This window comes from Malaclemys terrapin, chromosome 1 (assembly GCF_027887155.1).
Source record: "Malaclemys terrapin pileata isolate rMalTer1 chromosome 1, rMalTer1.hap1, whole genome shotgun sequence".
Taxonomy (NCBI): Eukaryota; Metazoa; Chordata; order Testudines; family Emydidae; genus Malaclemys; species Malaclemys terrapin.
Genome location: NC_071505.1, coordinates 277,821,155 through 277,847,502, shown reverse-complemented (window position 1 = coordinate 277,847,502; position 26,348 = coordinate 277,821,155). Strand labels below are relative to the sequence as shown.

Here is a 26,348-nt window from a genome sequence, read left to right as displayed (position 1 = left end):
CCATTTTCTTGGCTGTCCTTCTGTTCTCTGCCCTTGAACTCTAGTCTCAAATGGCTCCATAGTAGGATTCCCTTCATCAGGTGTTCATATATGCCCATACCATCTCATGCTCCTCTCTTGTGGCTTCTCTCTGATGCAGCAGACCTAGGTCTCATTCCTGATGAGATCATTCCACACGTGGCCCAGCAATGGTCTTCTCAAGTGCCTCTCATGTCTCTGATCCTAACAGAAGAGCTGGTCTTACCACAGTTTTGTGTTGTTGTTCTGTAAGTAGTTTCGACATTTGTTGATCATAAATCATTCCACTTAACTTGTACCAGACTTCCCCACAGTCAGCAGCCTTCCCTGAAGTTTGCTGTTGATTTGTCCATTTGCCACTAACCAGCCCCTTAGGAACTTAAACACAAAAACCTGATTTAGGAACTGACTCTAATTGTTGATATTCAGCTGTCTTGATTCCATGGGAGTCCCCACCTGACTTCTGTCTTTTCTTTGCTCATTTTGAGACCATAGTTTGTTGGTATCACTTGTCTGGACTAAGTACTCCTCACTATCAGCTATTAGCACAACATTGTCTACAAAGTTTAACTCTGTACCAACTTCCATTTGGAATTGCTTACTTATGAAGTCTGTCACAATTATGAATAGTAATGGATAAGCACTGATCCTTGATGGAGCCCAACCTTCACCTCAAAACTCTTCAATGCACCTAAGGGCATCTGTACCTTTGTCATGGAACCATCCTACAAAACCATCACCATCTGGACAAGGTCCTCCAGTACCCCACAGAATTGCAGTGGAGGCCTCAGCAGTCACTGAGGTACTTTGTCAAATGTTTTCTCCAAATTGAGGAAAGCCCACCCTGCTTGATGTTTACCTTCAGCTTCTTTTCCGCCAACTGTCTATTGATCGGCATATAATCTGTCATCCCTTTTCCTTTTCTCAAACCAAACCACTCCTTTCTTAAAACAGGCTCCACTATTCAACAAATGTGACTATGAATGATTCTCCCTAACAGTTTCATGCAGTGGGACAACATTAATTACTTGGTACTTTTAATAGTCTTGTATGCCACCTTTTGTTTGTATATAGGTACCAGTATAGACTTTCTCCATTCTTCTGGAATTTTCTTCTCTTTCCAAACTGTGTCCATCAATGTCTCTCAAGTCTTTGATCATAGCTGCCTTGACTACATCTGGACCTGCTGATTTTCCAGGTGCCATTTTCAGAAATGCAGCCTTAACATCTGCTTCTGACAGGCCATTGATTATCAATTCACACAACGGTAGCTTGGCATATAAAGGGTTCTCCTCACTAAGTAGACCTTCACAGTATTTTTGCCAACTGTTATGTACCGTGTTTCTTGTTACAAGCAGTCTGCCCCTGAATCCCTTACAAATGGCATCTTCCATCTTCCCTCCTTTTGCTTCTTGTCCACATGATCACATATATTTTCTGTCTGGCAAGCGGATGACAGTTGTTCAACTCATTATACAGCTCACCTATAGTTAGGTTTCTCACCATTCTGATAGCTTGATTTCCTGCTCCCTTGGAGGCTCTGTAGGCAGCAACTGCTTCTTCTGATGGGTTACTTTCCATCACCTTTATGACTTTTTCCTTATTTCTTATTCCTTTTTGCACTTCCTCATTCCACCAGCAGTTTTCACGAGATATCCTCACTGTGGAGCTTAAATCTGCGGTGAAGAGCATAATTTGGCTTATTATGTCTTAAATGTAGATATCTAAAAAGTACGGTAAAGTCCTAGTTTGTTTTCATAGGCTTCTGATTGAATTTGTGGTGATTCTGGTCTATGTAATATGCCTAAAGTATAGTTTCAGGGAATGATACATGCAGGTACTGTTTGTTGATTTTCTTCAATGACATATATGATGAATTTATCAGCAAGGGCTGACTTGTGTGGATGTCCTGGAAAAACTCTAAAATCTATTTTCAAATTCCAATTATGAAAATGCTGTTGAATTATGTTTCAGTTCTGCTTGTAACTATTGTAGGCAAATGAAAATAATTTCCATCCCTTATAATGGTTCCTATGATGATATGATTCTGATTTCATTTTTCCAGTGTTACCCATGCTGCATAAATTTTTATATGAATCCTTTCCCAGTCTGCTGCCTGTTCTACAGTCCCCACAGATTAACTAATAGAAATGCGGGCTAGTTTAAAGTCCAAGCACTGAGCCATTTTGGATGCAAAAGTTTCCTGCAGTGAAACAATTATTCATTTGGAAGCTTTTATTGTTCTAAATACTCCATGAATTCCAAGATCATTAAATGTTCATTTACTGTCATGTTTCTTTGGCACTGAAGCTGTTGTCCTGAACAAAGAAGCCCAAATCTACTACTAATCTTTAGTGAGTCCATGGAACTTTGAGGTATTGCCTCATAGACACCCTTGTATGGTAACACAAGTAGGCAAGGGCACCAGGCTACATTGATCTGTCATGTGAAGCGGATGTCAAATAAAGCAATAAAGCAAAAGTATAAAGCAATTATCTTACAAGAATGCCTGCAAACTGAGTCTTAAAACATGTATCTTTTCATCTGATTTCTATTATTCAAGGTAACTGAAGGCTGGGGTCACTACGAACTGATGTTTCCTGCATGTCTAGTATGTGCAATGCATTATACAGTACTTCTGCTAAAGTTTGCATGGGGGGAAATTCCATTTTGAAAGTGAAATGCATAATATAGATTTGTACTAATGCATTCACTCCCAATCTCTAATTCCATCATTGTAGCAAGACTATATTATAGTGAGCAACAATAGATCACAAAACACTTTCCACTACAGCCCTGTTTTCATATGCAAGTGCAATTAAGGTATTTAGATGTCTACCTGATATGCAGGCAAATGGGATACTAAGTCAGATATCAGAAGCAAGATTTTCAAAGGTGGGAGTCAAAAATTTGTGTGAAATCAAAATGTTGCTTTAAAGCTCTACTTACAATGCTCCACTCTGGCTATGTCTAAACAGCTCAGCTATCAGTTCTATGAATGCTTGATTGTGCATGACTCTGTCCTGACATGGAGAAAGGCATAGAGAAAGCAAAAGAAATCACTCCTGTATTTGCATCCGCTAAATTAGTTATTTATATTGTGCTCATCTCCATGCTATTGAAGCATCCCTGGGCACAATCACAGTCATTGTAGTTATAGAGCTAGATATTACTGAGGAGAGGACTGAGGTATTGGCTCTGCTCCTCCTTTGCATAATCTGGGTAGGTGAACACATACTAAACCCGAATAAAGGGTAGTACTCTGGCCAAATAATGGTGGTAACAGTGGCTGAAAAATAAGAAAAAATCCTATTTGCAAATATTTTATTAAAAACAGTGTATAAAATTCAAAAAATATTCATGAATTATTTTCTCAGCTTTATAAAATGAAAATATATACAGTCATCTTCACATTATCAGTAGTTTGTATTTCAGAAGCACCCAGATACTCCAGCAAAGGTTACGGTTCCTTTGTGCTATACACAGTACAGAGTAATATTCAGTTTCTGCCCCAAATAATTTACAATCTAAGTACATAAAACAGACAAAGTAAGTGTTATTATCCCCACTTTACAGATGGAGAACTGAGGCACAAAGTGAGTTGGTCACATAGGAAGTCAGTAGCAAAATTAATATCTGATATCCTGTGTCTGAGTCTGATGCCTTAACCACAAGATGATACCATACTTACAGCCAGTCTAGGGTGACCAAATGTCCTGATTTTATGGGGACAGTCCCAATTTTGGGGTCTTTTTCTTATATAGGCTTCTATTACCCCCCACCCCCGTCCCAATTTTTCACATTTGCCGTCTGGTCACCCTAAGCCAGTCATAAATGCACAGTATGTATATGTGTCCAAACAACACATACACACAGATTAGGCAGCCATTTACTATAGCCTTGGATTGTGAAATATGGATTAAGGGCTTCTAATTGTAAAAATAGTTTATTTTCCTCTGAATACAATTTGTTAATGGATCCTTGATAAGGTCTATTTATTCTCACTCTGTTAATTATGCTTTAAACTGTTCTGTATTGGCTCATGCTGATTTGTATCCTTTGGTTGAGTTTATATTTTACAAATACTTTTTGACAGTTATTCATGCTTTGCTGTGTTTGCCTTTTCCTCTGTATTTTATTTGCAAGCATCCAAATACAAAGGAAATTTTTAAAAAAGGAAAGAAAATAGCCAGAATCAAATTCTACAAATCTCTCAGCAGTCTGATTTGCAGGAAATAGAGGATAATTTTTTAAAAGTTATTTTAATCAATAATTGCTTTAAAAAGCAAACATATCTATTAAATTTAACTGTGCAATTAAACATCTAATTATGCTCAAAATGCAACTGCACCTTAACTAGATGGCTATGCCTCCAGCCTGACCCATTTGTTTCTGTTCTCTCATTATGGGATGCACTGGTTTTCAGCTCTTATGTGCCACCTGTTACAGTTCATGCAAGCACATCTATCTGTCTGCCTAGTTATGCCAGATATTGAGGGCAAAGTAGGGCACAAAAATCCTGCCCTGTGCTATGTGGATGCATAATGGGAGAAGCAGGATCAGGAAGCCTCTTGAATTGCCAAATAGCAGCAGGGAGAAATTGCTTTCTATCATGCAAAAGATCACTGCAACTGACTGCTGCACCACCAAAGAGCTGCCAGCTTTGGGTCAGGTATATGCACCTTGTCCCCCAGCACACAGGCTCCAGTATGTGGCAGCTGTTAAACAATGGAAAACATTGTTCTTGTGTAAAAGGAGAAGTTGGTTGAGCCAACCTGCCCTGAGCCATTTTGCCTCGCAGTGCCTGGCTGGCTGGCAATGCTTCACACTGAATAGAAAGGCAGGATTTTTCACTTAATATGCATACTTTTCTGCTAGAGTAAATATGTATTTAGCTGGATAAAATATTAGAATTAAGCACTGAAATTATTCCTTTACTGTCAAATCACAATCTTAAAGCTTTGCTGACAAAATCAGTAATAAAACCACACAGACAAGGAGGCAAACCAGAGAGTCCTAATGATTTCAAGGGTAAGAATGACAGGGCTGAAATCCCCATATGGATAACGGAAACAGATGCAACTGGATGGGAGGGACACATTATTTTTAAGCTTTTAAAAGGATAAAACAAATGAGAGAGAGGGGGAAAACAATATATAGAACTATAACTAATTAATTGGCAACAGCTTCAGTCCTAACTCAGACAACACGTTCATTATTTCCACAGGAGCTTTTCCGGAGCAGAGACAGCAGGATTAGTTCCTAAAACAGCAGACACACTTCCGTCAGTAGAAGTTACAGGTTAATGGTTTTCTTGAAGGTTCCCATAGTTATTAGTCAAGTCACCCTGAAGAAGCATTACTTGCTTTGAAATTTCCCTTTGAAGCAGGGTCGTGCTGCCAATATTTTAACAAGGGGCTCCCACACAAGCATTTTCCACTAGCCTGTGATATACCTGGTGTCTCAGGGGTGCCTCTGTTTGCAGAAAAGAAGGGCGAAGAATTAGGAAATTTATTAATTTGTTTCCCCATTTAAACAGACAATCAATCCTCAAGGGAGGCAACACCAGTGCAAACATATTCAATTGCATTTGCTAGGGGGGAAAAAATCAACTTGGTTTCTTTAAGAAGTGCGGTATATATTCCATAACACTGTATGGTCAACTCATATCGTTTGAAGCTGGGCCTGTGTGTGAAAACCTTGTAGAGGAAGAACCAGGTCCTTTGGCATCTCTGGGAAATTTTACGAAAATTCTTGCCATTTTGTCCACTACAAAGGGAAAGCATTTGCTCTTCAAAAGGATTTTTTAATAAGCTGAAGGGATAAATTGTGTCTGGCATGTATGATTTAGCAGTATCCAGAGCATGGGTGACCTCCATCAGACGAAGGGAAATTATCCCAACTTTCTCTTCAATATCATGACAATTTTAACAAAGGGCTCCCAGGAGTTCCCCAGGATTTCCATGCAGCATATCACTGCTTTGATGCCTTCTACTCGGTGTCCAGGTAAGGTTAGAGAAGAGCACTTCACTTTCAAAATTCTGTCCTTTTTATCTCTGCTGAAATACCCATTGAGACTGATTGCTTCAGTGGTTTTCAAATCTTCTTGTTTTGGTGCAATCACAAATAACTAAAAAGCATCTTGTTTTTATCCTTGATTAAATGGTGACTCAGCCACCTTCATTATTCATTAAATCATCTGCCAAATGAATTCAGACTCCGTTCAGACTATATTTGACTCCAGGTATTAATGTTTGTCATGCCTTGCATCAGTATGGCCAGAATTTTCATGAAGTGCTCAGCACCCATGTCATAACTATAAAGGGAAGGGTAACAGCTGTCCTGTGTACAGTACTATAAAATCCCTCCTGGCCAGAGACTCCAAAATCCTTTTCCCTGTAAAGGGTTAAGAAGCTCAGGTAACCTGGCTGGCATCTGACCTAGAGGACCAATAAGGGGACAAGATACTTTCAAATCTTGGGGGGGGGGAAGGCTTTTGTTTGTGTTTTGTTTGGGTGTGTGTTCGTTCTCGGGACTGAGAGGGACCAGACATCAATCCAGGTTCTCCATATCTTTCTAAACAAGTCTCTCCTATTTCAAACTTGTAAGTAAATAGCCAGGCAAGGCGTGTTAGTTTTCCTTTGTTTTCTCAACTTGTAAATGTACCTTTTACTAGAGTGTTTATCTTTGTTTGCTGTACTTTGAACCTGAGACTAGAGGGGAGTCCTCTAAGCTCTTTAAGTTTGATTACCCTGTAAGGTTAATTTCCATACTGATTTTACAGAGATGATTTTTACCTTTTTTTCTTTAATTAAAAGCTTTCTTTTTAGAACCTGATTGATTTTTCCTTGTTTTAAGATCCAAGGGGTTTGGATCTTGATTCACCAGGAGTTGGTGGGAAGAAGGAGGGGGGATGGTTAATTTCTCCCTGTTGTAGATCCCAGGGGGGTTGGAACTGTATTCACCAGGAGTTGGTGGGAGGAAGGAGGGGGAATGGTTAATTTCTCCTTGTTTTAAAATCCAAGGGGTTTGGATCTGTATTCACCAGGGAATTGGTGAAGATTTTTCAAGGCTTCCCAGGGAGGGAAAAATTGAAATGGTGGCAGCGGAACCAGAGCTAAGCTGGTAGTTAAGCTTAGAAGTTTTCATGCAGGCCCCTACATTTGTACCCTAAAGTTCAAAGTGGGGATCCAGCCTTGACAACCCATAATCAGGGCCAGATTTTCAAAAGAATTCAGCTCCCATTTAGGTACCGAAATAACTGGCCACATCTGCAGAAGAGCTTGGCATGACTGGTATATATTACTTAAAAATTAAGTATCTAAATAGGTGTCAGGTATACTGAAAATCTGGCCCCAGTGATGAGTTCTGAGGAACTGAACATCTGATTCTCAACCTCTTTTGAAAAATCTGTCCCTAAGGGCTTATCCAGGAGTTAATGAGAGTAGGTGTTCAGCACTTTACAGGAATGAGATCTTATAGGTCTTCTACTTACATTGGTTAAAACAAATAAAATAATAAAATTCAGTAAATAATTTCACCTATAGAGTACGATGATGGTCATGCTGAGGCCCACAAGAACAGCTCTATAGCAATAATAAAATCATAATAAATATTATTATTAATATATATGTATATACAGTTAATATCCAGCAGGATAAATTATCTCCACCGCTGGATTCCACAGTTCATCCCATCTTTGATGTGTTTGATTTTTAGACTGTAAGATCTTAGGAGCAAGAGCTATCGATTATGCCCATTGGATACCTCAGAATATAATATCTGAGCTAAACAACTGATAAGAAATAACAGCAATAGTAATATAAAATAATTGTAGTAATAAAAGTAAGCACAATAGATCATAATAACACTGCGCTGCTTACAGCAAGTAGTCAGTAAACAACTGTAAAAGCATTTATTTTAACATGAGGTGATATATCGTTAGTTACAAAGAGCATACAAACAAATAACCTATCAATGTCCAACATCTTTTACTTACTCTCAAGGACAAACATTAAAAAGGAATAAAAATGTCACAAACCATACTTTTTTGCAGGTATTGTCTTTGGCCTTGATTCTCTACCCATTGAAAATTTATTTATTTATTTATTTATTTATTGAGGGAAACAGTTGCCCTTGACTTCAATGGAGCAGTATCAGACTCTGAGATACATATTTTTTGTTTGACAGCAGTAATCTTTGTCTAGTGACCATTTTACCTTGACCTCCTATTTATACAGAAATTAATCCTGCATTGTGCAAAACTAATCAATCACAGTCTCTCAGTATTTAAAAGGCACCTGTGGAAAGGATTTAGAATTTCTCCCTTTTCTGAATTTCTCTAAAGTTTGGTTAATCTCCCATTTACATCCAAATTATAGTTTCCCCCCCGCCCCAGTATAAATGTAAAACGATTTAGCATGGCTTCAAACTTACTATTTGGACATTGTATTTTTATTATTATGGACTTTATTGGTGCTTTTTGGAGCTTATCTGCATTAGATTAGATTAATATCCTATGATTTTAATTCAATTTTAAAATTAGAAAGACATGATCCATGTGCAAATAAAATTGAGGTGTGGGTACTTCTTCTGTTCCCTCATGTCTCTTGATGGCCTCTGAGTATTTACAGGATTGCAAACTTTTCATTTTGGACCATGTATGCGACTTTTTACATTTGAGGAATTTATGTGCCTACAAAGTGGATAGCATTGTATGTGTTTCCTTTAAAAAAAATCTTTATTCATTTTCTTGGCTGGGAAAAATGTCAGTGACAGTGCTTACTGAACTCATTTACTGGGGTATCATATTAGTAAGAGCCAGGGAAATGGTCGTTCCTTTTTCAAGCATTGACTTGTAGGAGCCACAAAGAAGAAACAAAAGAATCAATCCTGAACTGCTTGATTTATGTCAATTAAAGTAGAAATGTTGCCTCAATAAGGACTGTCTCAATGATTTATGCTGCAGCCTATTCTAGTACTGTGACGAGAGATGAACTTAATGAAAACTCAGTCTTAACCCCTCCCAAACTTTGGATCTTCTGAACTTCACTTAGTCCCATCTCTAAATTTTGAGGGAGACAGGGAATCCTAAAATCCCTCTCAATATGAAAATGGATAGAAGCTACAAAGTAGCCTCTAAAGTTGAAAAGTGTTAGGGAAAGTCATGGCTGGTTAGGTTGGAAGTATTTACTTCTACTACATTGTTGCAAAGCTCCTATAACTAATCAGAGAGAACCATTTTAAAATTCAGTTTGAGATGAAAACTTCAAAATATTAGACAGCCTTTGATTTTAGGGAATATGGCTTGTAAAAGCAGTTTAATCATGCCTCTATTTCATTTGTTAATCGGGTTTCACCTATCAAAATGGTTTCAACACATATATCAAAGGCTAGAACTTGGCTCATATTAAGACCCCTCTGTGCCTCTTCAGGGTACTTAAAAGAGCAGCTGAGAATTACCCTGGCATATGTGACATGACATAGGTATGAGGAGACCTGTCAAAGTAATTTATGGCAGTCCCAAGCTTACTGTCAATTATGGCTGAGGCTAAACCAGTACCCACATGGCCCTAGAATTTGAGTGAGGTGTAGGAAGCAAATATCCACCTTTGTCACATCCTCAGGCATGCCAAGAGATGCTCCGTTGCAGCTAAGAAAGGAGCACCAACTCTCTGATGGTTGGACTATAGGACCAAGACAGTTTATTAATGGTTATCCCAGTGTGCAACATTTGGGATAATATTTCCTTTGTTTAGCAATGCAGTATAAGAAATAAGTGGATTAAATATACAAGATGCTGGACAAAGAAAGAAAATAAATCATTTTTTTTTCTGAAAAGAATTGTCCTGACATCTAAGAAATATTTATTGATATTTTGCAAGCAATTCAGAGAGTGGTTTCCCATGGATAGGAGCTTAGCACAACTCATATGACTTGGGTCAAGGTTTAGTTCCTTTTGGTAGAAATAATTTCCTCTTGACAAGGAGTCCTGTTCAAAGAATTAATGTACGAGGACTCCATTAACTGGAAAAGTCCGTTCCAATATCAGGTCAAGAGCCGGCCAACACAATGCCCAGCACCATCTCTATGAACAAATAATTTACTATAGATTTAGAGTAAGAACATTTATTTACCTACTTATTTGTAAACAAACATACCTGGTGAGTCTGTCTTATTGCTCAAGAGATCATTATCGAACTCACAAAATGGTTTTGTGCTAGGCAGTGCTATTATTTTAGTGATATTTATCTCCTCTGTCAGATCAATCATTTTAGATGATAGCACTATTCCTCCTCAAGATTCATTGATCATATGTTTTTCTGTCTGAAACATTATAAAATACATATGTCTCCCTGAAAACTCTACAGCTAAGAAAGAAAATGTTCAAGGAGCATCTCCTCTTCTCTGCAGCAAGGGGCTGATCAATTCTCCTTTTGAGGAGTGAGAGTTTAATCAAAAGCTAGAGTTAATAAATACTCCATTTATAAAACATCAATGGTTTTGATACTATCATGAAAAGAAATGGAAATATCTGGCATATAGCATAGTAATAATGGAGACTAAAATAATGTGTTACCAATGAATCAGAGTTCATTTGATAAGAGATCTCATTCTGACTAGTAATGAGCTAATTGTGCAATCCTTACTTAAGCTTTACTGAGACAAAAACTAATTGAGATCAGTATTTTTTTTGCTTGAGAAAAGATAACTATTGTAGTAGTTGTTCCAGTGTCTCTTGCTATGGCCCCAGCATTAACATGTCTGCCTCTGTTTCCTCATGTTGTGAGAATTAGTCAATATGCATAAAGCTCTTGAAAATGAATACCACTAACACTGACTTTCTCCTCTTTCTAGTTTGGCAGGTAATCTGAGCCCCCCTACTGTAAATTGATTTGTAAAAGCAGGCAATTTTTTGATACAGGAAAGCATCGTAGTATTTCAGCAACAGGGAAAATATTTATAACATTCAGTAAAATATTCTTCATTTATATGTCCTGAGAAATATAGTGGGCAGAAAGCATACAACACAATACACACACTCTCTTATTCTTTTTGTGTGCTGTGTATGAATTGGCCAGCTTGTGTGGCAGTGTTTCTCTTGACGCACATGGACTAAAGAAAAGAAAGATCAAAGAAACTGGTTCTTGAATAAAAGTGTAATAATTTCAAGACCAAACAAATAAGAAACAAAGCTAATACACACACACACACACACACTTATTCTGATAAAAATATAATTGTGCAGACACATTTTCTGATTTTCCCAGTTCTAGTGAAATCATGAGGTGTTATTTTCCCTTTAAAATCATAATAACAGCATATTTATTTAAATAGTTTACTTGATAAAATAATGCAGCTTTGAGCAAGTTTCTCAGTGTTTACTGAAGTATGAAAATTAGCAGAGCATTGCAATTACATGGATGACTTGGAAAATACCCTGTGCGATTATTTAGTCTGTGACCTTCACAGTGAATGAATCCATCTCAATTTACTCAATAATAAAAAACTTAACACAAGTTGATCTAGCAGTTCAAAAGATATTTGATATCATCCCAAATACAGAAAAGGTGGGGAAATTTATGAAGATCCCAAACTAGAGAAACAGAAATATAAAACACCAGCCAAGATGGTAGGGGACATTCATTCACAGAATGTGGTAGTATTTCAGGCCTTCTGTAGGAGCTAGATGTAAATGAGAAAAGTAGTATATATCTATATTACTACTTCAGATTATAAATGTGAAAGTGAATCTGTAGAAATTTGGATCAAAGTACACAAAGATGTAGTGATTAAGGAATAGAATTGGAAATCGGAAGATCTGCATCCAAATTCCTAGCTTTGTCACAGACCTCATCTGTAACTTTTAAAGGGTCATTCACCAAAAGCTGGGATTTCCAAGAGTGTTCACCTTCCATTTAGACACCATAATACACAAGTAGGTTTTCAAGAGTTTAGCAAATTAGAGGTCAAGCTCTTGAAAATTTGGCCTAAAATGTTACAAAGGAGTTGCTGGATTTTGTACTCTTTTGACCATCTGGCCCCAGTTGTAAGTGCTGAGAATCTGAAAAACTGGCCCTTAATCTGTCTGACCCTTACTTTCCCATAAGTAAAATGGTTCTACTTCCTTTCATCCCTCCCACCCCCCTTGCCTATTTTCACCATTTAATGTGTTAGCTGTTTGGAGCAGGGATTGTCTTTTGCTTTGTGTTTTTACAGTGCCTCGCTGTAAGGGTTAATGCCTCTTTCACCTGTAAAGGGTTAAGAAGTTCACCTAGCCTAGCTGACACCTGACTAGAGGAACCAATGGGGGAACAAGATGTTTCAAGAGGAAGGAGGGAAGTTTCCTTTATTTAGGGTCAGTTTCAGTTTTGGCTGGAGCGAAAAAGATCAAGGAATCAGCTTCTTATCAGAGTAGTAAGTATTAAGGAAGGAAATAAAGAGGTTTATGTTTATTTTCTTTTGTAACTTGTCTTGGCATTAGGGGGATAATCAAATTGGGTATTCTCTTGTGTACTAAGGTTTTTGCCCAGGGGAACATCCTGTGTTTTAAATCTGTTGTCTGTGAGATCAGCTTGTATGCCATCTCCCAGAGGTTTTTCTTTTACCTTTCTTTTTTTTTAATTAAAAGCCTTCTTTTTAAGAACCTGATTAATTTTTCCTTGTTTTAAAATCCAAGGGGGTTGGATCTGGACTCAACAGGAATTGGTGGGGAAAAGGAGGGGGGGGATGGTTAATTTCTCCTTGTTTTAAGATCCAAGGGTTTGGATCGGTGTTCACCAAAGAATTTGTGGAGGAGTCTCTCAAGACTACCCAGGGAAGGGTTATAGTACTTGGGAGGGAAAGATTTTGGGGGAGAAAACAGAGTTTCCCTAATAACTCAAATATTTGGGTGGTGGCAGCATACTAATCAAAGCTGGTAATTAAGCTTAGGGGTTCTCCTGCAGGTCCCCACATCTGTACGCTAAAGTTCAGAGTGGGGGTGAAACCTATGACAGAAGGTCTTTGTACTCTAATGCAATACAATGAATAAATCAAGTAGATTATTTCTCTCTAATTGATTGCTGAAGACCTTTATTATTTAGAAGTAAAGGAGATAGTCCAAATGTGTAATCTCTTCTAAAGACGCATACAGATGTTTTCAAGGGAGTATTCCTTCCCCCTTCCTTCTGTGAGCAGCATCTTTTTTTTTTGGCCTGACCAACAAACAGCACTCCCCCTACCTGATGAGGCTGGGGGAGGCATTTCCCTAACGTGGGCTCTCCCACACCTTTCCTTCTGGGAACAGTACATTCTCCCTACAATCCGACCAAATGTTCCCTCCACTGAAATGGGGAGAGGGTAATTTAAACAACCCCGGGAGGCTATTGATGCTATGCTTGGCTTGGTGTGTCATGTAAAGAGTGTCACACACTTTGAATGTCTTGTTTAAATTACTAGATATCTGTATTTTGTCCAGTGATTGACAAACCTCAGAGCTTTGATTGAATTTAGATATGGCCATAAAACGTTTGAATGTTGTGAAATGTACTGACTCATTTCAGGTATAATCTTACCTCTCCCTTCTTTGTGTCTTCACCTTTTTCTTCTCAGCTCGTTTCTAGTTTTCCTACCCCTGGGCGACTACAGTCCACTCGGTAGCTAGTCCACCCTGAACATAATCTAGTGACTGTTCCCCCACGTTGTTTTTTTTTCTTCCCCCAACAGACCCCATGTTTTTGCTAATATCATGACAAAAATGTTGATAGGGAATCTGCTAGACCATGTATGTTCTTTATATCCTATGTATGCTTGGAACCAGAGCTGGAGAACCAGCAATCTAAGAATCTAAAGGGACTACATTATCCATTTTAGCATGTACCTAAAAAGGAATTGCACATTGAGGACAAACTCTTTTCATTAATGGTATGAGCTGAATGGTGGAGTGGTGTAGCAAAAGTAGAGTAGTGTCAACTGTGTATAGGATATGGTTCAAGAAAAGCTTGCTCATGCAAGGTGGTATGGTGAGGGATGAGGAGAACTGCTTGATGGCACCCAATTTGCAAGTACTTTGAAAAGGGGCACCACAACTGTTGAAATATATTCACACTGCAACACATGAGCTATACAGCTGGGGGCCTGATGGTATCATACCAGAAGACAAGCCATGCTCCCTTGGGATTGCAGTGTACCAGTGAGTGTGGCGGTTGGACACCCCTTTGAGCTATCTCAAAGTCTAGTAGGAAGTCTCCTCTGCTATATGCACAAGCATGCTAGGATGGGAGAGAAGGTGCCCCTTTACCTCCTCTCCGCATTCTAACACATCTTTAAATAATTTTAGGATTTTATCCTAAATTTATGTACTTTTACATCCCTTCCTTTAAAATTTCTATGTATTTATCTGACTTTCATCCCCTCTTAAATGTAGGGCTTGATTGGTCTTTAGCTGGCTAGCTGTAACACACCAAGTTAAATCCAACTTAGGAATTGATCATTTCTGAGGTTTTAAAAATCAAATAAAGAAACCCCCCAATGCACATTGTATTATACATCCACTGAGCTCTATGTAGGAAATGTGGATTGTGTGCAAAAGCACAAGAGATCAGGTTAGAGTACTGAATTAGTAATGAGTCCTAATTATTCTGCTAAGAGTAAATAACACACATTCTTTATTCTGTGATGCACGAGAGGCAGAAAAATAAAACTCCTTGAGCAGACTGTAATCAACCATACAATCAGCAAAGGTACGTGGAGATATGAATGTGATATGTTGCTAATTTTCTTGGGCCAAATATTGAATCACCATTAAGGACTTGGTGGTACTGTTAACTTCATGACTTTGTGACGTCAATTAGCAATGAATGTGTCATAACATAAAATGGCTAACCCCAAACAAAGTTAGGTCAGCATAAAATTAACCATTAGCAAAACTACAGCCCAAACAATGAATGTGAGTGCATATTACATGAAAAATGCTTATCTTTCTGACAACAAAAAATTGAGGATGTTAATTAGGAAATGAATGAGTAAAAGTACCTAATGAGTCAGAAATGTACTAGCTACATAATGAGATTTATTCAGTTAAAGCTATTTCCAGGTACAGTGACTCAATATTGGTCTAAATATCATGGGTGAGATCCTGGCCCCATTGAAGTCAATGGAAATTTTGCCACTGACATTAATCAGGCCAGGATTTCACCCTCCCTAGAGCATGAAGAAATCAGTCCTCAGTCAAGGCAATTGTGGCTTTGCAGGTTACAAGGCAGCATGGGAATTGAAGAGGGTAGAGTTAGGGAGAAGTGATTTTGTTGGGTTTGCAACACTCCTAACGCAGAGAATTTCCAGGAGGAAATCTATATGGAAATTAATACTGCTGCAGATACAACCATCTAAGGGACACATTCTGCTGTGGAGGACCCAGAGAGCTGTATGCATAAGACTGCTCTTCAAGCAAGATGCCCAGCTAATCTTTAGGAATTCAAGAAGGCTCTGAGGAATTTCTGGGCCACACTCCCTCCTCCCCTTTCCCCATCCCATGATTTCAGGAGCTCTCCCTCAAAGAAGGCAGAATCAGAAGGGAATTCTATGAGCAATTTTTTACAGAGTTCCCAGCTCACTTTTCCCCAAAGCACAAGTTTTGTTTTGTTTTAAGAAGAAGCAATTGGCCTCTCTACTAAATAGCTTTCCCTTCCAAATCACTAAAGGATTAAGCAGCCTTACATAGATGGGTCTTGTACTCCCACACCAATTCAAAAGATTTATATGGGCTATCCTATTTCTTGTTTGCAAGGAATGTTAGGCCAAGTGGTCTCATTCTATAGCAATAACTTTTATTTTTCAGGTAATAGTTTATAAACTAATACAAAGACTCAAAAACAAAAAGGTAAAGCTGCAGCCAGCAAAAGGTGTTTTCCTCAAGGGATAAGAAAATCAACAAGAAAGGATAATAAACAAACCTGTAATATTTGGAGTGTCCACACTCCACTCCATAAGCAGAAAAGTAAACAGAAAACTCCACAGTCAGGGCTTCAGGCCATTCCTTTAATTCTGAGTATAGCACTATACTTTCCCAAAGGCATTCTCTCATTGTCTCTCAGGCAACCACTTACACCCCTTCACCTGACCACCTGTGCAAGGGACTTGAAGTTAACCCTGTGTCCCCAGGATCCAAGGGAGCACTTCTGCACCTTATCACACATTTATTATAGGTGGCACGGTTAGTGATACCTATTGTTAAGGTTGCTCAATACTTTCCATTAGCTCCCCTCCACTGTTTTCAGTTGCTTATAACTTTGCCAAACTTAAACCATTAGAGCTGAAATTCCCCCTACTCCCCTCCATACACCCATGCATAAAAAAAAATAGCTGAAAATTTGCACCAAGACAATAATCAAATTTGTGGAAACCTAGTAATAAATGAGTACAACAAATGTCAATCTCACAGAACTGAATAAACCTAGCCAAATGTATACAAACCCCAACTGATTTAAATCAATCACTAAACCCTTGCTCACAAAAGTGATTTGTTAGAATACTCAAAAATACATTTGCAAAATAGGAGTGGAGTAGACAGATAATTGAGAAATGCTTTTTTTTTTGTAATGCATCATTATGTTCTACTTTTGTGATTCTTTCAGCAAAATTAATGGGATGTAAAATCTACACTAAATTCAAATTACTGCAACCAAACATCAGAGAAAAGAATTGCTCACAGCCAGTCTGATCATGAGTGTTCTTATGAGTTTGTTAAATATAAACTCACAGCTTTATGTTGGACAGCCTCTTTAGGTGAAAAATGTGAGTGAGAAATAATAAATTCAAATATAAAAAGATTAGGCTAACAAGAGCAGTGAAAGGCTCAAACTGGGATCTGAAAGGGACAAGGGTTAAATCTGTGATGCAAAGGAATCAAATATTCAGACTTGAGAAGCCAAATGAATTCTTTTGGAACTGATTTATGATATCTATCATGAGGAAGTGGAAGGATGGTGCATTGGATTAGGACTCAGGAAATCTGGGTTCAATTCCATGCTTCTGCCACAGGCTTCTTGTGTGACTTTAGGCAAGTCATATTCTCTGTGTGCCACAATTTCCAATCGCATGTATAAAATGAGGCTAGTAACAATGGTTCCTTGTAGTATATTTTGGCTGCACATTCCTTGGGGCTGCTACTGTGTGTATTGTGCAGTGCCAAGCATACAAGGTTCTGATGTCAGTCGGGGTCTTCAGGCGCTCCTTTAATACAAATAATAATAATGGATTGCTGCTTCTGTGTCAGGAGAACAGAGTAAAAACAGCTGGACATCAATAGGGAATATTATTCACCTACAAAACCCTTGATGACTCCTTAATTCTTTTGAGGATTTGCTTTGCTTGAAGAAGTAAGTCCAAATGTAAAGGTCTATTTTTTTCTGAACCTCAGGGGAATGAAAGGTGATTTGAAAAGAAAGTTTAAAAAGTAGTTTTACTCTTAAAAGTTAAGATTAAAAGATTCCTCATTTTTCTTTATTTATCTGTGATCAATAATAGTCTGTGATATTTGATATAAACCAAGGTGCAACTGTAAAGTCCTCTAAAGCACATCTTTGAGTACGAAGTAATCAATAAAGGGCAGAGGTTTTTCTTCTCAGTTCTGAAAGACCGTTACTCTGTGTGGGTGTTGGTTCCTGTGGTGTGCTGAAGTCATTCTGGTGACACTCAGCTTGGTATACCTCTGTGATGTTCTGCAATTGTCAATCAGCATATCCCCTTAGCAGCTGTGTATTTTCACTTATGCGGAACAACATTTATTATTGATGCGCCATTAAAGACACACTTAATTAAAGGTCAAGTATTTTTTTTTAAATGTGAAATACATAGTTGTTTAACAAGCGTCATGCAGAATGACTAGTTTCCAAAATATGGTTCAGAAATCAGGAATAATTTTTAAAGGGCAATTTTAAAAGCTATAATATAACAGGAAAGTCTATTTGACTTTAATTTGCAGTTGTGTCATACAATTGTTTGGAATATCAAATCTTTGACATACATAGTCTCTAATAATAAAATCTTTCAGTGGAAAATGTACTGTCTTAATCTTTACTTTTATTGTCCCTATCAGCATAATAGTTGTTCTGTTATGAAATGTGTAAGTTCAGTGTTCTTGGATCATCTGTATTTCAAATAGTAAAGACTTCTTTAACAGCAAATTAATAAATAGCTAATGTGGACTGGAAGGCAAACACATAGTAACTCACTGAAAGGTACAGAGAAAGGCAACAAAAATGATTAGGGGTATGAAACTGCTTCCCTACAAGTACAGATCAAAAAGAATGGAACTGTTCAGTTAAAGAAGAGAAGACTGAGTGGGGATTTGACGGCGATCTATACAGTCATGAATGGCATGGAGAAAGTGAATAGGGAAGTGCCGTTTACCCCTTCTCACAACACAAGAACTAGGGGTCACCCAATGAAATTAATAGGCAGGTTTAAAAACAAACTAAAGGAAGTACTTCTTCACACACCACAAGTCTATCTGTGGAACTTGTTGCCATGTGATGTCGTAAAGGCCAAAAGTATAACTGAGTTCAAAAAAGAATTAGATACGTTCATGGAGGATAGGCCCATCAATGGGTATTAACCAAAATGGTCAGGAACACAGTCACATGCTCCAGGTATCCCTAAACCTCCAACTGCCAGAAGCGGAGAATGGACAGCAGGAGATGGATCACTCAAAATCGCCAAGTTCTGGTCATTCCCTCTGAAGCATTTGGCATTGGCCACTGACAGAAGACAGGATACTGGGCTAGATGGACCATTGGTCTGACCCAGTATGGCAATTTTTATGTTCTTTGATGTCAATCAGGATATTGGTGTGTGCATATGCATGCCATTTTCTCTCCACTGCATCAAAAGGATCTGCAGAGTACTGAGAAAACTTGCCAAGTGGAGAAATTGGATGTGATTCTCTCTTGTTGCCAGGCAATTCTCTCATGTTTCTGGAGAGGGTTTCAGAGGATTGAAATAATCTAAAATGGTCCTGCGAGCCTGTCATGGTTAATACTCATGCCACAACAGCAACTTTCTGCTTCCTCCCTGATGATTGGGCAAAACCCATAGATGGCATTTTTACCCAGGTGTTTCTCCAGTAACACTATAAGTAGGGCCCTACCAAATTCATGGCTGATTTTGGTCAATTTCAGAGTCATAGGATTTTAAAAATCTTAAATTTCATGATTTCAGCTATTTAAATATGAAATTCCATGGTGTTGTAATTGTAGGTGTTCTGACCCAAAAAGGAGTTGTAGTGGGATGTGTGTGTGTGTGTGTGCGCGTGCGCAGTACTGCTATCCTTACTTCTGTGCTGCTGCATGTGGTAGCACCGCCTTCAGAGCTGGGCAGCTGGAGAGTGGTGGCTGCTGGCTGGGATCCCAGCTCTGAAGGCAGAGCCACCACCAGCAGCAATGCAGAAGTAAGGATGGCATGATATGGTATTTCCACCCTTACTTCTGTGCTGCTGCCTGCAGAGCTGGGCCCTCAGACAGCAGCCGCCAGTCTCCGGCCACCCAGCTCTTAAGACAACAGTGCAAAAATAAGGGTGGCAATACAGTGACCCCCCCTAAAATAATCTTGTGACTCCCCTGCACTCCTTTTTGGGTCAGTCCTCCCAATTTGAGAAACGCTGGTTCCCCTGTGAAATCTGTATAGTATAGGGTAAAAGCACACAAAAGACCAGATTTCACAGGGAGCAGTGGGAAAAAAAAAATCAGATTTCACAGTCTGTGATGCATTTTTCAAGGCTGTGAGTTTGTTACGGCCCTAACTATAAGGAGAAATATCACCTGCCTCAAAGGAAAGATGCTACTGTGTTGAGTGCAACTTCTGAAGAGTAATCAGTCTGGACAAGGGTGAGGGCTCTGATCAAGTAAAGGTTCTTTTTGGAAAATTGCTGTCAGCTGGATGCATTAAGCTCAGGCAAACACAATGATCTCTCAGACCACAGCATAAGCAGGAGAGATTTTGGCTCTCCTTGGCTGGATTTGGAAATAAGAGCTATCCAACTCAAGAGAGTGGAACCCTGCATTGGTAGCAGGGAAACTTGGTAATATGCTTCACCATAAACTTCTGCAGGCAAAAGATAAACTGGTGTCTCCCTGCTGAAGGTACCAGTCAGCATAATAAAGTTCTGCTTTGTGCTAGGTGTATGTCTTTGTCACTCAAGTGAAGAACAGTTGATCACTGGTTCAGAGTGGGGTAGGAGGCTATGTCAAGAAACTATCCACATTAGGAGATAATGTATGTTATGTCAGAACATTAAGAATTTAGGAGGTGGGGGAAGTGATCAGAGAATCACTGATTTATTTTGGGGAGCTTGGATAATTCCCCTATTCTTCTTTTAGAATACCCTCATTTAGATAGAAATGTAAGTGGGTAGTTGCTTTATTTTTAAGTGTAATTCAGGGTATGATTCAAGAAGACAATCAAACGGTATTACATTAGCAATTTGTATTATAGGTTTTAAAGAAGTTCAATTATATTTTTAAACTTGGTTTAAACTGTAGGAAGGGAAACCCAGTTTTCAAATATAAATGGATCCTTGTTTGATTTAATAATAGCCAATGTTTTGTCTCCATAACATTGGACACTACTGCTACCAATTGACTGAATTATGGCTACAATGTTCTCCAGTGTAGATGCAAAAAGATGTGCAAATTTGTTAAAAATGGCAAAAGGTGATAATTGGGTGTGAAGCTTTTAAACACTCAATGTTTCCTTACATAGTTTATTCCTAAGCAAAGGTGAGATAGATGTATAAAATATAACCAAAGCACAAACCAGTCCTGAGTTTCTTTGATGTATCAGTTATTCAAAATTATTCACCAATACTTTAGAGGAACCATTTTCAGACTATTCTTTATTTGCTGTATTTATGGTGCATATCTAATCACATACTGATAGTAAATTTTGCAATTTAGTTTTTACTTACTGACTGGAGGACTGAAAGTTTGTAAATAGGCAAATGACTAAACCATAAACAGTAAATAACATCTAGAACTATTCAATGAGCTCTTATTAGTGCCCTACATTTGTCCGATCAAGAAACAAACAAAACCAAAGAGGGGAAGATCCTACAGGTGATGCTTAGAATGTGAGCACATTTTGTGACCTCCACAAATGGCAGGTTTAGTGCACACAACAAGAGGCAGCTCACACAGCGAGAGGCATTTTTCCCTTTGGTTTACCTGCTAGAGCTGCTGCCTTCAGACCACAAAGGTCATGTGGTTTAGTTTGACTGCCATAATATGCAGAATGCATATAAAGTAATTCCAGCTACTAGGGAAATCACAGTAGTAACTGGGTAAGTTGACTGCTGAATAGAACTAGCACACACAACACGTATAGATCAGATTAGCGAACTCACAGTGTGTCCTAGCCAACACTTTGAAAATGTTCCCCTGTACCTCCTAGAATTATAATGTACACAGTTTGACTTCAGCTCTATGTTCTCAGATCTTTAATGTAAATCATGAACTTATTACTTAAAGACAAAAATGAGATAATATATTTTAATTTGCTATTTATCAACATAACATACAGAAAGATGATGTGCATATGGCAACAACCCTGTGTCTATATTTACTTCCAATGATGCCCTCAAAGGTAATACACCAAAAGGTATTTACTACTGTGCAACAGTTACTCATACTATAGAAAAGTGTGTTTTAAACAGAACAAGAATACCCTACTCACTTGCCATTTAATGCTGCCACTCCAACAGTGCTTCTGGCAATTGACATACTTGCCACAAATGTCCACTGCTGACTTTGTGGATCCCACCTCTCAACCGTGTTCAAATAGCTCCAGCCATCATGGCCACCCACTGCATAAATAGGCCCTTCAAGTACTGTAACACCTAAAATAGAAGAGAGAGAGAGAGAGAAGATAAACATAGATAATCTTACACTACATCAGGGGTCGGCAACGTTCGGCACGCGGCTCGCCAGGGTAAGCACCCTAGCGGGCCGGGCCAGTTTATTTACCTGCTGACGCAGCAGGTTCGGCTGATCGTGGCCCCCATTGGCCGCGGTTCGCTGTCCTGGGCCAATGGGAGCGGCAGAAAGCGGCGCGGGTCGAGGGATGTGCTGGCTGCGGGTTCCCGCCGCCCCCATTGGCCCGGAACAGCGAACCGCAGCCAGTGGGGTCCGCGATCGGCTGAACCTGCCGCATCAGCAGGTAAATAAACTGGCCCGGCCCGTCAGGGTGCTTACCCTGGCGAGCCGCGTGCCGAACGTTACCGACCCCTGCACTACATTCTTAAATAAATAATTACCATAACAAAAGTACCAAGTAAATGTTAATATGCCCATATACTCCTGGTTGAATAAGATCATAGCAATCATCTCACCCCTCATCTCCTCCCACTCACACTGCGTTGTTTTTTCATGTTAACTGGCAAATGGGCTGAGTCCTTAACATGTCCTCAAAAGAATATAGAGGACAGAGTGGGTCAGAAAATGGGTTTATTTTTCCCCATGGAAAATGTCTACTTTTTATTGAAAACCTTTTTGATAAAAAGTTGAAATTTTCTGTGGAAAGCAGACACTTTTTAATAAGAAAATAATTTAGCTAAAATCCCAGTTTTCCACTGAAGAACAGTTTTGATGGAAAAATTTAAGCCAGCCCTGAGTTAGTGTTCAACGTCACAACCCCTTTCCTGAGGATTGATTGGTAACTCGAAAGCAATAACACAGCAAACTTCAGCCTAAATTTCTTCACCAGTATTGCTTGTTCCTAGAGTTTTCTTCTGGGATCTCCTATATCCTAGCTCCCCAATCTCATCTGGTCCAAAGAGACTCTGGTACCATTTCTATATCGTGGCTTGGCCCACATGCCACCATGACTCAGCAGTAGTGTCCCTAAATCTTAATGTATATAGCATAAGAACATGGACCATACAGTATGGCATTTCCTATCTACTCCATATTCTGATGGTGGCTAGCATCAGATGCTTCAGAAGCAGGTGCAAAACACTTTACAGTAGTTAGGATAAAATCTTATTGGGAGCAGATTATCCTAATCCCTAATAGATTGCTTTAAAACACAAAGCATGAGATATTTATCCCTTCCAAACTTTGTTAGCACTTATTATAACAATTCTGGATATGCCATGTATTTCTCTTGATAAATATATGATCCATCTTTGAATCTTGCTTAATTCTTTGCCTCAACAACATCCTGTAACAAATTCCACAGTCTAATTACACATTATGTGAAAAACAAGTAGCTTTTATCTGTTTTGAAACTTTTCCCTTTTGATTTCACTGAATGTCTCCTTGCTCTAGTCTTGTGAGCCAGATAGAACAGTGGTTCCTAGTCAATTTTCTCTTTTTTTAATATACTTTTTATGGTTATATACTAACTATTCATTTTATATACTTTTATCATGTCCCTTTTTACTCATCTCCTTTCTAAGATAAACAATCCCAATTCTTTTCAATCACTCTTCATATGTTGTCCTTCTCTGAAATTCTTCAAATTCTGTAATATTCTTGTTTGAGAAATAGTCACTAGTACTGTACATAGTAACACAGATGTTTACTGAACAGAAATTTTCAATGAGATCTCCACAATGATGACCAGGTCCCCTTCCTGAATTGATACAGTTAAATTAGAACCCTATAGAATGGATGAGTAATGGGTTCCCTGCAGGGCCCTCCTGGCTCCTGACCCCACTGGACTGAGAAAGTCACACACAGACATTTTGGTGCAGTGCTCACCTGGTGCTTTTATTTACAGGCTGTGCTCCCACCACCTTTCCACCATACACGTAGACCCCTTCTTACAATCCACCAGCAGGAGAGAGGGGGCAAGCTATCTCTCTCTGCTTCCCCTCTCTGCCTTTCCACTACTGCAGCTTCCCTCTTTCCATCTCCTTCCTTCCTTCTGGCTTCCTTCCCCTGGGCTCTTATCCAGCCCCAGCCTGATGAGACAGCAGCTGTTCCAGCTTCCCTAATCAGGGCCAGGTGATCTACCCAGCTCCCATTCACCTCCTTTAATTGGAGCTGGATTGACAGAGGGTTGGCTAAGCAGTCTTCAGCTTAGCACCCTGTCACAATGAGTAATACATATTTTCCCTCCAATATGCATTACTTTGTATTATCAACATAGAACTTCATCTGGCATCATGTTGCCCATTCACCTCACTTTGTTAGGATGTTCTGACATTTCTCACAGTCTTCTTTGGACTTGACTACCCTTAATAATTTGTTCCATCTGTGAACTTTTATACCTCAGTGCCCACTCCATTTTCCAGAGCATTATTAACATCTATCAAATGAACTCAATAAAAAAATTCTATATTCGCATCTGCCACCCCATTACATTTACATTTGAAACAACCCCCTCTTTGCAGAGCATCAAATGCCCTCATTCTCCTTGTAATTCCTCCTCAAAAAAGCCAGTCCAGTTCTGGCCCGCTGCATTTTAAAATATTGAACAAAGAAAACTCTGGAGTGTAGAATTTCAACCCATTGTTGTACAGTGATGAAAGTTTCAGAGTAACAGCCGTGTTAGTCTGTATCCGCAAAAAGAAGAACAGGAGTACTTGTGGCACCTTAGAGACTAACAAATTTATTAGAGCATAAGCTTTCGTGGACTACAGCCCACTTCTTGTGATGAAAGTGTTCACTGCAAAAAATTACTCGTTTAAACATTTTGAAAGATATAATATGTATATCTCCAGACCAGCTCATTAGTAACAAACAAAATCCAAGATTTATTAATTCAGACTGATTTTGATTTGTGTCCTACTGGAGTGAATGGGTGTGATACTAATTGAGCAACAGATTCTGCCAACCCTGTTGACACTGAGTAGTGATTTACTCCACAAATACTCCCATGGATATTAGTGGATAGCGCTACTATGTGTATAAATAACTTGAGTTCAATAGAACTGTTCATGGAGTACGTTATTAGTCAACATGAGTAAGGCTGGCAGAATTGTGTGACCAGTAAATTTACCCAATGCTTTATTTAGGCAGCTAATTTTTCCATTTTAGGCTGTCAGTGGGTGAAAAGTAGAAACACGTAGAACTGGGGCTGAGTAATATATCTCGAAACTGGAAATACAACAGCCTTCAGCAAAAATGAGTCATCATAGTATTTCTAGTGATTTTTATATTTTCCCTAACCCATAGATATTTTAGTTATGCTTTTTTTTTGCATGTGGTTTTTAATCATACTGGAATAAAATCAGAAAGCTGCAACAGCTAGTATTTCCATGCAACAATTCAACAAGTGCTATCTTCTGACTGCAGGAAAAAATCCCATGCATTCTGATTATTTGCCTTTCTCCAAATCATCAGGAAACTATGACAAACCAAGTACTAGTATAATTTGTGAACAGAGTCAATCGTATCTGATAAATAGAACATTTCACATATCACTGATTTGTCTGTGCTCATACGAGATATATAACATCAGGTATTGCTTTTATATTACTTCCATACATGGCAATTTGAGGGACTGCATATGTTGCCTGCAAATGTGTGGGGAGAAGGGGTTGGTGGGTTTCTTTGGTTTGGTTTTCAAATTAAGAAAGAATGCTTAAAATAAATCTGTTTTGCATAAATAAGCAGATGGAAGAAGCAATGGAACAATCAACGTGAAAATAAATTGTAGACCTTTCTAAGAACACAGTAAGCCATATCTTTGCTTGGATTAAAATGAAAAGAAAAAAGGGCTAAATTCTGCTCTTTAGGCCAGAAATTTGTGCATCCAGGATAGCAGCATGTAGCCAACACACTTCTAATACAAGAGACACCCTGCAGTCACATTGGACTGGCACACTGCAGGACACTTTTTTCTGCATTTGTCAGTGAAAACAGTATGAACCCTAATAAGTGCTGGCACAGCTTGCTACACTGTTAGCAGCATATGGGAAAGATTCAGAAAAGAACAAGAATTATTGACAACCTGGAAAACCTGCTTTACAGTGAGATATTTAACATCCGCATAGCTTACCCAGGATGTGTATCCAAGAGGTGATTTGATCATAGTCTACAAGTGTGACAGACTGACAATATCCTGGACAAACCTTATGGAATGAAGGAATGGAATTAAAGAATTAAGATAAAATTTACTTATCTTAAACCTTATTGAGTGAGAATTAATGCCTTTGGGATATATTATATTAAAATGCAATTGTGTATTTCTTATTGTGGAGGTGAAGGATGCTAATATCATTTATCTGGTTATCAGTCCTTTGAAGCCACACCCTCCTCCCCTGAGAGGTTCACATTGGATTCTCCAGGGACCAACAGACAAAGAAAGGATAAATAAATAAATAGATAAATGAATGAATAGGATAAATA

At 38.7% G+C, this 26,348-nt stretch overlaps 1 protein-coding gene across 2 annotated transcripts in view; it reads right to left on the bottom strand.

Annotated features, from left to right (window-relative positions):
- The window catches only part of KLHL1 (kelch like family member 1), a 400,838-nt gene that overhangs the window by 15,102 nt on the left and 359,388 nt on the right, over positions 1-26,348 (bottom strand). For both annotated transcript variants that reach the window (XM_054013522.1, XM_054013532.1), the window contains one exon: positions 21,727-21,889. In XM_054013522.1, coding sequence (XP_053869497.1) covers positions 21,727-21,889 — 163 coding nt within the window. The remainder of the gene's footprint in view (positions 1-21,726; positions 21,890-26,348) is intronic.